At 38.9% G+C, this 16,997-nt stretch overlaps 1 protein-coding gene across 2 annotated transcripts in view; it reads left to right on the top strand.

The window, feature by feature from the left end:
• The window catches only part of LOC127629967 (conserved oligomeric Golgi complex subunit 6-like), an 83,956-nt gene that overhangs the window by 64,705 nt on the left and 2,254 nt on the right, over positions 1-16,997 (top strand). The window contains exons 14-19 of one of the 2 annotated variants that reach the window (XM_052107306.1): positions 106-237; positions 1,489-1,656; positions 2,021-2,128; positions 9,759-9,812; positions 9,905-9,984; positions 16,214-16,548. In XM_052107306.1, the coding sequence (XP_051963266.1) occupies positions 106-237; positions 1,489-1,656; positions 2,021-2,128; positions 9,759-9,812; positions 9,905-9,984; positions 16,214-16,334 (663 nt within the window). In that variant the 3' untranslated portion in view covers positions 16,335-16,548. Of the gene's footprint in view, positions 1-105; positions 238-1,488; positions 1,657-2,020; positions 2,129-9,758; positions 9,813-9,904; positions 9,985-16,213; positions 16,549-16,997 lie in introns of those variants that run through there. The other variant, XM_052107305.1, reaches the window with a different exon arrangement.

The raw sequence follows: 16,997 nt of genomic DNA, 5'->3' as shown, positions 1-16,997 counted from the left end.
CTCAACACGAAGTCAAAACCTCTGAATTCTAACCTCTTTTCATAGAGGGTCAATGTGGTGCTGTATTTTTTGTGTTCATTCTCTCTCTCTTTCCTTTTTTCTCAGGTCGAGCTTCCTCCTCCTGATCTGGGTCCCACTGCCTCTCTCACTAAGACTTTGTCGCTCCTCAGAGAGGTTTTGGCCTCCCATGATTCTTCAGTTCTGCCTCTTGATGAACGTCAAGCTGACTTTGCCCAGGTGAATTTAGATCATGTTGCAAAATCTAAAGTGGACGAAGCCCCAAATCTTATTCTCAAACATTATTCGCTTTGCCTTTATATTTTTATTTATGTTAAATTATGTACAACAGAGTTTTTCAACCTATATTTTGCAGTAAGTACCCCCACAGCACCATCTGTAAGACTCAAGTACCCCATAATTGTTTTTATTTATTTATTCATTTTATCCCCTTTCTCCTAATTTGGAATGCCCAATTCCCACTGCATAGTAGGTCCTTGTGGTGGCGCGGTTACTCACTCAATCCGGGTGGTGGAGGACAAGTCTCAGTTGCCTCCGCTTCTGAGACCATCAATCTGCACATCTTATCACGTGGCTCGTTGTGCATAACACTGCGGAGACTCTGCACAGTGGCTCATGCTGCTCTCCGCGATCCACGCACAACTTACCACAGTATAAAGATAGAAATGCACTAAAATAGCACCAATTCAAGTAACATTAAGCATTTCCTGAAGTCTAAGTGGGAGTTTGAGTAAGTATATACAGAATGTATACAATATCAATAAGTGTGCACTGCTCCACACAATTACTTTCTGTGCTAGGATGTGCAGTCCACTCGAGCATGCACCTCCAGGAAATGTATATAAACAAATATATATATAAAGAAAAGCAAGCACTTCAGAAATCAGGTGACTGATAAACATTTATTTCATGCATCAAACAGCCTGTTCACCAATCACACTAATTACTTTTGGAGTTTGCGTCAGGGTAGAACAATTAACTTGCGCTAAAGAGAGGTGGTGGCTCTTGTTCAGCCATTGATCCCACGTTGGCACTATTTCACAGCGGACCCTTCCTTGATTTATTTTGGATTTTGTTTAGTCACAACATAATTCCCATAGTTCCATTTATGTTCTTCCATAGTTCTTCGATAGACTTTACTGTTATTCTAAAATGTGAAAAAAAAAAAAAAAAAATATATATATATATATATATATATATATATATATATATATAGACTGATAGTATACATACACATATATATATATATATATATATATATATATATATATATATAGTAGTATATATACATATATACTATATATATATATACACACTGGTGGCCAAAAGTTTGTAATGATGTACAGATTTTGCTGTTTCGGAAGGAAATTGGTACTTTAATTAACCAAAGTGGCATTAAACTGATCGCAAAGTATAGTCAGGTCATTAATAACATGAAAAATAAATATTATCCTCTTGTCTGGTTTTTAGGTGTTGTCCTGTATCCTCGACCCATTGTTGCAGCTGTGCACTGTATCGGCCAGTAACCTGGGAACAGCAGACATGGCAACATACATGGTGAACTCCCTCTACATGATGAAGACCACTCTGGCTCTCTTTGAGTTCACCGACAAGCGCTTAGAAATGCTGGAGTTTCAGGTGTGCTAACATTTTAACTGAGCATACTGCTAAATTATATGCTGAACATTACAGTCAGGTATCCATGCTCTAAAATGTGTAGAGTTTAAAGGCACATGAAAAGTTATTTGCGAAGTTTTAACTTCGGTAATGTGACTTTTCAGCAGGAAATAATGTAGTATGGGAGTTTATTTTTTTCAACAGGATTTATTTGGATCGTGATTGTTAGGCTGTTATATTATTATAATATTGTTAATATTGTTTTTTCTATTCATTTTATTTATTATAACATTGCAACTGCAAAATATAATTAAGTCATAAGCTTGTGTTATGAGATGTTGTTGATTCTCTGTCTTTTATTCTTTTTATTGGCCTCATGCTGTAGATTGAAGCTCACTTAGACACTCTGATCAATGAGCAGGCGTCATACGTGCTGACCAGAGCTGGACTGAGTCATAGCTATAGCTGCGTCCAACAGCACACAGCAGAACAGGTGAGAACTACTGAAAACATTGTTGTTCCTGTTCTCAATGTTCATCAAAGCACTCAGGATTTGGGTAAGGAACGGCTTTTCTTAGATTAGTGTAATGCCGCATTTAACACAAGCAAAATTCCGAACTCTCCTGCCCCTCTGTTTTGCTCGGCTGTCTACTTAAAAAAAACTGCAGAAGTTTCCCTGCTTTACAGGAATTATGTGAATTATACACAGCTGCACAAGCCCAGAAATAAAGCTTTTAGAGAAATTATTTTCACAGAGCCTCTTTCTGACAATTATTTCTGATGTTCTGGTGATAATCAGTTATACAGTAATAGTGCATCTCCATTTGTATCCTAAACATTTAGAGTGTTTTGTGCTTCTTATTGAAGGCACAAGAGCCAATGAGCATGAGAAAACAAAATATATGTCATTCTATATTAATGCGCTTGGCAACCTACATATTAATGAACAATATTACTTGTTAAAATTATTGTTTAATGTGCTGATTAAAAGATCTAAGAAGAAAACATTTATATTATACATTTTAGTAATTTATTATTAAATAAATCAGTCCAATTTTACATATATATATATATATATATATATATATATATATATATATATATATATATATATATATATATATATATATATATATACAGTGTACTGTGTGTGTGTATATATATATATATATATATAATATTTTATTATTCATTTTATTAGTATATTATTTACATTTAACATTCATTATATCAATACTAAAACTCATATATTCCATTGCAAAACACCATTTAATTCATATTTGGGGTTTTGCACTCCCATGATGCATCACAAACATATACTGTAAATAATAATTTACCTCATGCGAGTCCACATGCGTGGACGTTGTATTTTTGCTTCGCTATACGCAATGGATAGTTCAATTTAATTTAAACCGACTGATCTCAGTTTAGGACACTCTGGGCTGTCAGTTAATATGACAAAACAACATGTTGCCGATCACAACAGAGTTTGTCTTTGTGAGAAATGCCAACAAAACTACATCTAATTAGAAGCCTAATTACGTTTTTACATTGAAACCTGTTTGAGTCAAATGATTAGTCTCCAGTTTCATTCGATATGCCATTTTTAGAATTGTAGCTATTTATTGCGAAACGCCACGCTGCTAAACACGATGTACACAATAGTGGACAATAGAACTAGGTTTACATCAGAAATCCTATATTTACTGTCCATTTTCACATTGAGAAAACTGTGTTTGCTTTCAGAGGCTTTCTGTGGAGTTAGGATGAAAATAATGTATATTTCGAACTGTTCTGAGACCAGTACAGACAGACGGCACACTGGAGGTTAAGTCAGTCACTAAATAGGGAGCAAGGGAGCATCCTGTATCTTTCCTATGATGCCAAGTGTATTCAACCCAAACTTGCAATCAAAAGTTCAGTTTCAGGCTGCAAATGATGTTTGAACCACTCAACATGGTTGGCAGACATGGGACAGTGGGAATCAGTACTTGGATTCAGAATTTATAATGTATAATTACATTTTAACATGGTTGGCAGTGATTGGACGATGCTGGCCCTTACTTGCAGGGCTTGACATTAACACTTGTCCGGGACAAGTGGATTTTTTAAGGGGCAAGTGACCGGAAAATTAGCCCGATTAAACGAGAAAAGAACCTGTCTATTTATAGAGCACATAATTGTATCATTCCCTAGCAATCTAGTAGCTGCGTGCTGTTTGTCAGAAAGCTTGTGTGTGTGCAGCTCTTTACATGCGCGTGTGCTCCAAGAATTTTCGCGCCTAAACAGTCAAATACATTTAAAAATTCCGCCAAAATGTCTTGGTGAGGGGTTCATGTAAACACTGAGAGTTATATCTAAAGTGAACTTAAACATTAGGGGAAAAGCTGATTTGTATCAGATGTAGGACTTGTAAGTTTAAATGTAACCTAATAGACCTGCCCACAGAACTGCTTGCGTGTGGGAAAGTTATGAAATTTGGCACACAGATAGAGGACAGTCTGATCTGTTACCACAGCAAATTTGCTGTCTCTACCTCACATTTATGTTAATAACTTTTGAACTGTGAGTCCTAGAAATTATTTTTCCTCTGATTCCTTGGCTCAAGACGATTCGAATGCACCCTATGACGTCATTTTCCATTATACATTTTTTTCCGGCATTTAGAATTTTCTGAAAAACCTACTTTTTCGAACTCGTCCTAGGACGTTAGTCCGATTTGCACGAAATTGGCCTCCATCATCTAGAGGCATTCATGACAAAAAATATTCACAGAATTTTGATAAACCGTACCATTTTCAAATGGCACTTCAATGAATTTGACAACGAGCACACCAAAATGGACATGAGGGTGTATCTCCATAACGTTTTAGCATATTCGTACCAAACTCATTATTTTTCATAGGCACCATGACTCAAGGGTGCCTGCTCAGTTTCGGAACAGTGCCACATAGTGGTCACGAGGTATTAAAAAAGCAAATTTTTGCTTATAACTTCTGAACAGTTTGTCATAAAATCATCAAATTGGTCTCATCAGATTCAGTGGGGTATAGTGAGTCCAACAATATGGAACATTCCTATGTTGGCCATTTTAGACGTCGGCCATTTTGAATTTAGTCATAAAAGGCTGTATTTTCCGAACGACTTGGCATTTCATTACGAAACTCTGTATGTGTCTTTGGTACCATGCTTTGAAGGGACTCAGAAAGTGCCGGGACAGTTATTCGTGGTTCATGCCGAGAACAGTGATACCAATTATGTCATGATCAAGCAAACTTCCTGTCCGCCATTTTTAAATGTTTTAAAAACATACTTTTTTGAACTCCTGCTAGACTGTTTGTCCGATTTGCATGAAAATTTGCCAGCATCATTTAGAGGCACTCACCATAAAAACTATTCACAGAATTGTGATTAACCATACCGTTTTCGAATGCCGCTTCAATGAATTCAACGAAGAACGTACAAAATTGAACTTGAGGCTATATCTCCTCAACTCTTTGAGGGATTGGGACAAAACTTGGTACGTGTCATCACCATTAGGCCTTGAGGTTACCTGCAGCATAATAAAAATCGCTATTTTGGCTTATAACTCTTGAACTCTTTCTTGCATGATAACCATCATGCCCAGATACTACCTGAGCAGTTTCAGAACAGCCCCACATACTGTACAAAAATTCTAAGAGGAAAAAATTTGAGACTTTTTTTTTCTGTCAATTCTTCAATTCTGCAGCTTAGTTTTGCAGTGTGACCATTTCTGACCATCTTTTCTCTTGTATAATACCTCCAACTAACACACACACTAATAGCACACATTACTACCCTATTATCTTTTTCTCTATTTACAAGTGTAGTCTCTATTTTTTATATGCCCTTCTTTAGACCTTATTACCATGGTTACCCTCTGGTTAGAGGCTCATTAATAAAATCGGAGAGCGTGGATTTTCACTCATGTTCATCACGGCAGGAAATGCCTTAGATTGAAAAGAACACATAGTGCTTATGCTGTAAACATAATTACTCATACACATCTGTTGCACATATACAGCAGCCTACGCATTTACAGATTTGACTGACCAAATTATTTGTCTTTCCACATTTGGTTTGTTATTGTTTATAACTAAGTGACGTGGATTTGCGCAACTTGAAGCTTCTTCACCCTTTATTAGAGTGATTGTGTTCTTCTAAGGATTATTGTTATTAATAGGGCCCAAGATCTGAAAGTGTGGAGGCCCTATTGTACTTCTAAGGATTATTAGGGCCCAAGCACTGAAAGTGCGGAGACCCTGTTGTTTTCTAAGGATTATTATTATTATTATTAGGTCCCAAGCAAGGTGCAAGCACTGAAATTGCAGAGGCCTTATTGTTCTTCTAAGAATAATTTTTCCTCTTCAAGGTTTTTGGTACTTTTGGGGTACTTAACAAGTTTGCACACACATCAGAGTTTTCGCCATTAGGGCTGGGCAAAGATGCAGGGGGGCTCTGTAGCGCCACCTAGAAGATGGGTATGTTCAGGGGTTCTGTAGCACCACACTTTTGAGCTGCTGTCACCAAACTTTTTACACATTTAGATCTCATCAAGCCAGACAACTTTCGCGCTGACAGTCATAAGCTCCTCCCAACAGGAAGTAGGTCATTTTGGATTGTTTGAAAAATGCATGCTCTGGAATTTGAAATGCTCCTCCTAGGGCTTTCATGTTACAGAAACCAATGTGGGTGACATCATGCCAAAACATTGACGATATTAAATTGCGAACTGATTATTGATATATCAAATGGTGTTGCCATGGCGATGCGATAAAGTAATGTAAAAAAAATGGGAAAAGTGAAGTATCTCATAGCTTCTGCGTGAATCGTGTGATTTACATCAAAATTGAGCAAAATGTTTGGTCTTGTGGGCTGATCACATTGATGTGGATATTGTGGGTCACGGTCACATTAATTGTTATTATTCCTTCCTATATTTGGGTGTTTTTGAGGCACTTGGCTCTATAGCACCCCCTTTAAAATGGGCTTGTATGATGGCCTCTGTAGCACCCTCATTTTTACCTACAGTCACGAAATTTGGTACATATCACCAAGCCAGACAACATTGTAATAATTAGAGTTAATTAGAGCTCCGACCAACAGGAAGTCGTCATTGCAGTGTCTGAACATTTAAATCCTCCTCCTTGGGGATTCATGAGACTATCACCACATTTAGACAACATTATGCCAAGTAAAAGATGGATTGTTGATGCATCGAACGGTGTTGCCATGTTGAGGCATTACATTAATGGTGAAAAATGGGAAACAGGAAGTGTCTCATCTTCTGTGTGCAATGTGTGCCAGATTTAACATATTTGAATTGAATGAGATTCGAGAGCTAAGGTGGAGTGGAAGTTTTTCAGCTAATAAAAAAAAAATTCAGTCTGTACCTCACACAACCCTTATATGAAAGATCCAAGTTCGTGGGCAATGGAGGAGTCAGGAGATGGTGAACTGTTGAGTGTTTGTTCACACACTTCAGATCCAAAAAATAAAACAAAGAAATGGCTCTTAATAGCCAACTCAAATAGGGCTTTAAATATAAACAGTCTCTGTTTTGCTGCTGGGCCTTCAAACACCACTGCTCTAAGCCACTCTTGCTCTCTGTCTCTGGCAAGCCTTATCAGGTCTCCCGCTGCCATCACTATAATGAGAGACAGGTGTTAGAGTAAATACAGCCCAGGTGATCAGCCTTACCGCTCTCCCTCTCCTGCAGACAGACACATGACCACGCCCCCCCATGCCACACCGTAGTATTGAATTCAACACATAACTTGTCCTGCACTGTTTGGGGTAATCATGAATACCTCAAAATTGTGCAGTTTGTTGAGGAGGTGTGCTATTACTTTTCTAAGCTCATTTCATATTTACGATTTTTGCCTGAAAGATGATTAAATAGGCAAAAAAATGTCATTGACATACATTTAAAGGGTTATTTCAAGGGATATTTAAGCGTGTTATTAGTGTTAAGTCTCTAATCATTTACTCACCCTCATGCCATCTCGTATGACTTCCATTCTTCAGCAGAAACACAAATTAAATATAATTTGAAAGATTTGTTTTTGTCCATATAATGTAAGTCAATGGGGTCCAAAACTTTCAAGCACAAAAAAGGACATAAAGGCAGCATAAAAATAATCCATATGACTCAAGTGGTTTATTCAATGACCTCTGAAGCAATACACTACCTTTGGGTGGAAAACAGACCAAAACAGTCCTTATTCACTGTAAATCTTGACATATGGCCCTATGGGAACACAGTCCAGGCTTCAAGACGGTGATTCTTTGATGCTACACATGGATGCAAGGCCTTCAAACCCCGGTATCATTATACATCAATAAAACATTTTAAAAGTATCGCAAAAATTTCATTTTAACTCACCTTTGCATTTTCAAAATAGCCCAACTAGGCATAAAAACCACGAACTTGGCAACACTGTGTCTGTTTTGTGTACAGCGATCTGCAAATGCATGTTGAAGTGTATGAAGATTTTGGTCTGCTTCTCTCCCAAAGAGGTCGTATTTCTTCAGAAGACATGGATTAAACCACTAGAGTAGTATGAATTAATTGTATGCTGTATTTATGTACTTTGTGGAGCTTAAAGGTTTTGCAATCATTTACTTGCATTGTATGGACAAAAATACCACATAACTCCAATCAAAATATGTTTGTTTGTGTTGCGCAGAAGATGAGCGTGAGTAAATGATTAGAGAATTATTATTTTTTTGGTGAACTTTCCCTTTAAGGAGTGACTTCAATCATATCTAGACCAAAATATCTACCACAGACAACACCTGAGCATTGTGGCTGCCAGTTTTGCACAAGCTATTTCATGTATAAATCTAGTTTATCTCTCTCATTTTGGATTTAAAACCCATGATCTTTTAAATTCAACTCAGCAATTGTCAGGTGAAGAAGTTTCTAACAAACTCATTGACTCTTATGTACATTTGCAGGCACTATTAGGAAGGTGTTATATTACAGAAGACAGGCGAGAAAGAGAAAGCATAGAAAGTATGCGCGTGTGTATGTGTGGGTCTTGGCACAGCAGTGCAGTCTGGGCATTTCCACGCCTGTCCTCAGCACACACCCCCGTAAAAGTCTGGCGTGTGACTAAGCGTCTCTGGACACCTGCTGTCCACCAGCTCAGGGCACAGCTGTCTCTCTTACTGCATCAATGTCTTCACTGTCCACTCATGCTGTTATTTATGGCCTGTCTCAGCTTTATATTGCTCCGGTTGCCCACATGAGACATGATTGATGAAGCTGGCCCTCAAAAGCCAACATTATGTCTCATTTCAGTGGCATCATTTTAAAATCATAACAGTCCTCAAAGGTTTGTATGCAAGAACTTCCACTAGACATGCCATGTGAAGTTCCTGTTTCCAGACTTAATTCATCTTTGTCCTTTGTTGTTTATTAAAAGAAAAAGCCATTCAAGCATTTCAGAGATTTTACCACAGTTAAGGGAGTAGTTCACCGAAAAAGTAAAATTCTCTCAAAATGTTCTCACTCTCATGTTACAAACTTTCTATACAAAGAAAGCATATAGGAACCTGGGGCTGTTATGCTCTTAAAAGGACAATAAAGTACCATAAGTCTTCTGAAACCATATGATAGATTTGTGTGAGGAACAGACAAAAATTAAAGTCGTTATTCACTGATAACCTTGCCATCCATCGGAGCTGGAGGAAACTCATTTACATATTATTTGGAATTTACATATAATTTATTTGGCTATTATGCAAGAGAACCAATGCTGTTTGGTGTCATTTATTTAAAATCTGGCATGATGCATCTTCAAAAGTTTAAAGATTCATGTGGAGTCACAGGTGTGTGTATATTTGCTATTTTACAATCGCTTCAAACATAGTCCATCCAATCACAATAGTGCCCGCCCACTTTTTCAGCTGCCTTGGTTCTAAAAGTATTTTTCCCATCCATAGGAGGCGAAACTTTTTGTGTTTCAAGTTGTCCTGTTCCACCCATTCCTTTTCATTGTTGTTTATGTGTTACATTCACAGCTCTTGTTTGCAGCCAGTTAGGCGAAGTGGCTGTTGTATCCTTAACTGATGTTTTGCTGTGTTCTCTCTCTAAGGGGCCTCTGGCCAACCTCCCCGGCATGGACAGCACATCCTTAAAAACAGCCATGGTGATGCACGTTTCCTTTTATATAACCTCTGCTTCTTTTATTTGTTGTTCGTTTGTCTACTGATTTGTTATTTGTGTCTGTTTTCCTCATAGGTCCAGTTTGACCGTTACTTGGCCTCTCCTGATACGCTTGTAATGCCACAGCTCAACTTCCTGCTCAGTGCTGCTATCAAGTATGTGCCATCTCACATTTCATCTTTAATACAGATTTAAAAATGAATGAATGAATGAAGCATTTCAGTACACTAGTAGTGTCTGCTGCACACTTTACCTTAAAGAGTTCCTCCTCCTGTCATTCTAAGCCTGTATGACTTATTTTCTTCTGTGGAACACAACATTTTGGAAATTATATATATATATATATTTATGAATTATATGAATTTTACACAGTATTTACAGAGCACAGTAATCATCCAATAATCACCCAATGTAGAAAATGGCCCCTTTTAAACGTTTCACTTCTAACATTTACATTTCTGCAGTGTGCATCTGCATTCACATTTATTAGAACCGAGATGTGGAATTTGACAATCAAACTCATACGGTTAAGAGTATTTGAACAATGATTAAAGTTATTTGTTTAGTTTTGTTTTGTTAAGATTTTTTTGTGTTTTGATTTGTTTTTTGATTTTGTTCACCACAATTTTTTGTTTTACTTTTTTGCTTTTTTCACCACTCTTCCAGTGAAATTGTTGTTTTATTTTTTTTATTTTTTATTTTAGTCACTCTTCTTTTCGCTTAGACCTAAATATCTGATTGGTTTTTGGCCATAAAATGTATTCAAGCATCATCGCATTAACAAAGCAATGAGCATGAGAGGTTTCTCATCCATTTGTCACGTTTCCTCCTTCCTCGTAGTTAAAGCATGCTTTTAGCATCAGCGCATCAGTGCGATGTTGCTATTTGAGCGGTAGAGTGGCACGCAACACTGAGTCACATTGTTACTGGGAAGTGTATCAGGCTTGAGGAGCACTCACTGTCCCTCAGGTTAATGTTCTCTATTAATGGAGATGGACTTGTGCACAGGATTGGCACATCTAATTAGCTCCTGGTCCATTTCTCTCTCTCTCTCTCTCTCTCTCTCTCTCGATTTCCTACACATAAACATGCCACACGTGACTTAACTCTGAGTGAGGTTCAAAACATTTCTAAATAGAGATGGATCAGCACACACAAACACACACATACAGTACTCACATTGTTTGCCAAATACACATCATCTCATACATTTCTCTTTAAAGCAATTGTTAACCTAAATATTACAATTCTGTCATTGTTTACTCAAACTCATGTTGTTTCAAACCTGTATGACTGTCTTTCTTCAGTGGAACACAAAAGGAGATATTACACACAATGATAGCCTTAGTCATCATCCACTTTTATTGCATATTTTTCCTATGCAATGAAAGTGAATGATAACAGAAACTGTTAGTTCCTTACATTGTGCCTAATGTCTTCTTTTGTTTTCCATGGAAGAAAAAAGTCATATGGGTTTGGAGCAGCATGAGGGTGATTTAAATGATATATGAGATGACATAATTTTCATTTTTGAGTGAGCAAAGCATTTAAAGTCGAGACTTATTGTGACATAAGGTATATTTATGCACAATATAGATTTTTACATGCCTTTAAATTGACCCATGACAAAGCCCACCTTAAAACCTTTTGATGCATCATGATGGCGCTGCGGATGGCCTCCTCGGTGTGGAGCGCTCCTATTCTTTTGTTTTTTTGTTTGTTTGTCCTGTGTTTAGTAATCTTTTTCCAGTCAGTTTAACCAGGGACGAACTGCTGAACATTCGGCAGCATATTCCAGACAATCTTTTCCCAGTGTTTGAATATTTGGACGCTTTGCTGGACATTTTAGTCGGAGGCGCAGCTCTGCTGTTCAAGAGATGCAGGCGAGGGAGACAAGCCGGCGCGCTGGTCAAGCTCTGTCGGCGCAGCATTTGAACAGCGCTGCCGAGCATTCATCTAGCGAATCTCTACTCTCTTCCTAACAAAACAGATTAACTACATTTCACCCGTACAAACAAGGACTTTTCAAACTCTGCTGCCTTGTGCTTCACAGAAACCTGGCTGAGTGAAGCCATTCAGGACAGCGCGTTATATCTGCCGGGCTTTCGGCTGTTCAGAGCGGATCGCACTGCAGATTTAACGGGCAAAACGAGAGGCGGTGGAACATGCTTTTACATCAATGAAAGTTGGTGTACAGATGTAACAATGTTAAAGAAGATGTGCTGTCCTAATTTGGAAGCACTATTTATTACTGTAAGCCATTGTACTCCCCTCGGTAGTTTTCCTCGTTTATTCTGGTGAGTGTGTATATCGCACCAAACTGCAACAGCTGGCTGGTCAAATCACAGACACGGAAACAACAATACCCGGAGTCAGTTATTATTATTATTATTCGGGATTTTAGCAAAGCAATTCTCACATGTGAACTGCCCAAATACAAACAGCACATTACATGCCCCACCAGATACAGAAATACATTGGATCATTGCTATATAACAATAAAGGATGTATAGCACTCTGTCCCTGGAGCAGATTTGGGACTCTCTGATCACTTTCTGGTTCATCTTCTTCCAACCTACAGACAGAAACTAAAATCTGCTAAGTCTGTAGTAAGGACTGTAAAGAGTTGGACCAATAAAGCAGAGCTGGAACCACAATCCTGCTTTAATTGCACTGATTGGAGTGTTTTTGAGGCTGCAGCCACCGACCTGGACGAGCTCACAGATACTGTTACATCATATAACAGTTTCTGTGAGGATATATGCATTCCTACTAGGACTTTAATGTTCAACTACAACAAAGCATGGTTTACAGCAGAACTCGGGCAGCTTCGTCAGGCTAAAGAGGATGCTTACAGAGGTAGGGATAAAGTCTTGTACAATCAGACCAGGAACACATTGAATAAGGAAATCAGAGTGGCTAAAAGAAGATATTCTGAGAAGCTAAACAACAAGTTTTCAGCTAACGACTCTGCATCAGTGTGGAGTGGCTTGAGTGAGTTCTACTGTTGATTTGAAAGTCCCAATCTCACACCCGTTACCTGCCCTGACCTTCTCTTCACACCAATACTTCCTTCTACTCAACCTGCACTTAAGATCTGTAAGAGGAGGTATGCTGTGTCTTTCGGAACAAAAGAATAGGAACGCTTCAGGCCTAGATGGCATTTTGCCCGCATGTCTTAGATCCTGTGCTAAACAGCTGGCTCCCATCTTCACACATATCATCAATAGCTCACTGGAGCAGTGGGATGTCTCATGCTGCTTCAAATGCTCAATCATCATTTCTGTCCCAAAGAAACCAAAAATCGCAGGAATTAATGACTACAGACCTGTCGCCCTGATGTCTGTGGTCATGAAATAATTTGAGAGACTGGTGTTGGCCCACCTGAAGGACATCACTGGACCCTTTCTAGACCCCCTTCAATTTGCTTATCGAGCAAACAGGTCTGTGGTGGATGTAGTCAACATGGGATTGCATCATATCCTGCAACACCAGGGACATATGCAAGGAACCTTTTTGTGGACTTCAGTTCGGCTTTCAACACCATCATCAGAGCTATTTTCCGGACTAAACTACACCAGCTCTCTGTTCCCATGTCTATCTGTCAGTGGATCACCAGCTTTCTGACGGACAGGCAGCAGCTTGTTAGACAGGGGAAATTCACTTCCAGCACCTGTACAATCAGCACTGGTGCCCCCCCAGGGACGTGTGCTCTCCCCGCTACGCTTCTCCCTCTACAGCAATGACTGCATCGCCAAAGACCCCTCTGTCAAGCTCCTGAAATTTGCAGACAACACCACTGTCATCGGCCTCATCCGAGATGATGATGAGTCTGCATACAGAAGGGAGGATAAACAGTGCAGTCTAAACAACCTGGAGCTGAACACGCTGAAAACGGTGTAGATGATTGTGGACTTTAGGAGGTACACCCCAACACTGTACCCCCTCACCATTCTAAACAGCACTGTGGCAGCAGTGGAGTCATTCAGGTTCCTGGGCACTACCATCTCACAGTACCTGAAGTGGGAGACCCACATTGAATCCACTGTGAAAAAGGTCCAGCAGAGGTTGTACTTCCACAAGTGCTGCTGATCCAGTTCTACTCAGCAGACATTGAGTCTGTCAGTTTGGACTGCTGAGAGGATTAGTGGTTGCCCCCTGCCCTCCCTTCAAGAACTATACACTTCCAAAGTGAGGAAAAAGGCTGGGAAAATCACTCTGGACCCTACTCACCCTGCCCACTTCCTTTTTTAACTGTTGCCTTCTGGCTGATGCTATAAAGAACCATCAGGCACAAGAACACTTTTTTCCCCTCAGGCCTTCCATCACATGAACAGTTAAAACTGCCCCATTGAGCAATAATTATGTGCAATTCACAGTCTAGTCTTTTTATATGTATCCAACACATTTGTATTTAGTTTTGCACTATGTTTGTGTCTGTGTGTGTACAGTATCTCAGAAAAGTGAGTACACCCCTCACGTTTTTGTAAATATTTGATTATATCTTTTCATGTGACAACACTGAAGAAATGACACTTCGCTACAATATAAAGTAGTGAGTGTACAGCTTGTATAACAGTATAAATTTGCTGTCCCCTCAAAATAACACACAATTAATGTAGCCATTAATTAGCCACCTCTGGCAACAAAAGTGAGTACACTCCTAAGTGAAAATGTCCAAATTTGGCCCAAAGTGTCAATATTTTGTGTGGCCACCATTATTTTCCAGCACTGCTTTAACCCTCTTGGGCATGGAGTTCACCAGAGCTTCACAGGTTGCCACTGGAGTCCTCTTCCACTCCTCCATAACGACATCATGAAGCTGGTGGATGATAGAGACCTTGTGCTCCTCCACCTTCCATTTGAGGATGCCCCACAGATGCTCAATGGGGTTTAGGTCTGGAGACTGCTTGGCCAGTCCATCACCTTCACCCTCAGCTTCTTTAGCAAGGCAGTGGTCGTCTTGTTGGTGTGTTTGGGGTCATTATCATGCTGGAATACTGCCCTGCGGCCCAGTCTCTGAAGGGAGGGGATCATGCTCTGCTTCAGTATGTCACAGTACATGTTGGCATTCATGGTTCCCTCAATGAACTGTGCGACGTATGGTCTGAGCACTGACAGGCTGACCCCCACCCCTTCAACCTCTGCAGCAATGCTGGCAGCACACATACGTCTATTTCCCAAAGACAACCTCTGGATATGATGCTGAGCACGTGCACTCAACTTCTTTGGTCGGCCATGGCGAGGCCTGTTCTGAGTGGAACCTGTCCTGTTAAACTGCTGGATGGTCTTGGCCACCATGCTGCAGCTCAGTGTCAGGGTCTTGGCACCTTCTTATAACCTAGGCCATCTTTATGTAGAGCAACAATTATTTTTTTCAGATCCTCAGAGAGTTCTTTGTCATGAGGTGCCATGTTGAACTTCCTGTGACCAGTTTGAGGGAGTGTGAGAGCGATGACACCAAATTGAACACACCTGCTCCCCATTCCCACCTGAGACCTTGTAACACTAACGAGTCACACGACACAGGGGAGGGGGAAAAGGCTAATTGGGCCCAATTTGGACATTTTCACTTAGGGGTGTACTCACTTTTGTTGCCAGCGGTTTAGACATTAATGGCTTTGTGTTTAGTTATTTTGAGGGGACAGCAAATTTACACTGTTATACAAGCCCTACACTCACTACTTTACATTCTAGCAAAGTGTCATTTCTTCAGTGTTGTCACATGAAAATATATAATCAAATATTTACAAAAATGTGAGGGGTGTACTCACTTTTGTGAGATACTGTATATGTATATATTCTGTCTTATTGTGTATTCTATATATACTTATTTTCTATTAAATGTTTATGTATTTATTTTTATTCCATTTTTTATTATTTTTTATTATTGTCTATGTCTTGTTGCTGTATTGTATTGTTGTGCACTGGAAGCTCCTGTCACCAAGACAAATTAATTGTATGTGTTAGCATACCTGGCAATAAAGCTGATTCTGAACCTCTAATTACTGTACTAATCCTACTTTAGCAACCGTTCCCATCTGTCATATTATCAGACAAGCTTTTGCTCGTCTGTAATGCAAATCTATGAAAGTCCTGTGAATATAGATTTTAGACATTTATGACTTTATTCTTGTCATAGTAGAGGCGATAAAGAGTTCTCAGTCGGGCAATTCCAAATTGACATTAGCAGTGAAAGTATGAAATTTAGCTTCATATATAAAGCACTCATTACCAACATATCAAACAATTTTTATGTAAAATCAGATCCCTGCAGACAGATGCACAATCCAGAAATAATTATAGCCACAGAATATAGAAAGGTTGGCACTCTAAGAACATGTAATATAATTTTTTTTTATTCATTGTCGTTTTCACATACAGTAAATGGGGAAAAACCAGCATTGTGGACATGACATCTCTTCGTTACGGACATAACCGCTGTGAATGCGGTGAAAGCATGAGTGGAAACCATCCAAAATGCTTTGAAATCTGCAGACTCTGAGACATTATATTACATTATAATACCCATCAAGGCTGCATGATGAATTGAAATGGGTTTGAAATTGCCATTTTTCCATGGTATGGTTGACATTTTTGTGGAATTTTCCAGTACTGCGTATGTTGTAGAAACGTTTGGAACAGCTCTGTTGATTTACACTAATGTTTTCAGTTGAAATTACAGTAAAATAAGGGTTTTATCTTTTCATTTCAGTGTGACAAGCTTTTGCCTTTATTCTGATTTATAATCTCCACAGTTTTTAATCATGTTACTGTGTGATTTTTTTTTTTTTTTTTAAATAAAAAACTTCACAAATAAAAATCCAACTTAAGAGTGGATATCCATTACATTTGTATCACATATTAAAACTTTTTATAAAAATGTTACTGTTTAATTCAATGTGCAATTAATTCATGAGATGTTCTGCTAAGCTTGTATAAGGAAGCAGAAAAGGTAACAAAGGGGGGAGAGAGAGCAGTATACAGTGTGTAGCCGTGCTGTATCATTGCGTCTGTAGAGGGCAGTGTTTGTCCTGAGCTGAACATAGATATGTGCTGTGTGTAGCTCTACAGTCTGTGCTTACTCAACCAGCAACCAGCTGATTGGCTTAGTATTTTGGGTCTCAAAATGTTAAATATGTTTGTCAAATTACCCTTGATGTGTTTA

Source organism: Xyrauchen texanus, chromosome 36 (genome assembly GCF_025860055.1).
Source record: "Xyrauchen texanus isolate HMW12.3.18 chromosome 36, RBS_HiC_50CHRs, whole genome shotgun sequence".
In the NCBI taxonomy this organism is placed as follows: domain Eukaryota; kingdom Metazoa; phylum Chordata; class Actinopteri; order Cypriniformes; family Catostomidae; genus Xyrauchen; species Xyrauchen texanus.
Note: the sequence above shows the minus strand (reverse complement) of the source record. Positions and strands in the feature narration are given on the sequence as shown.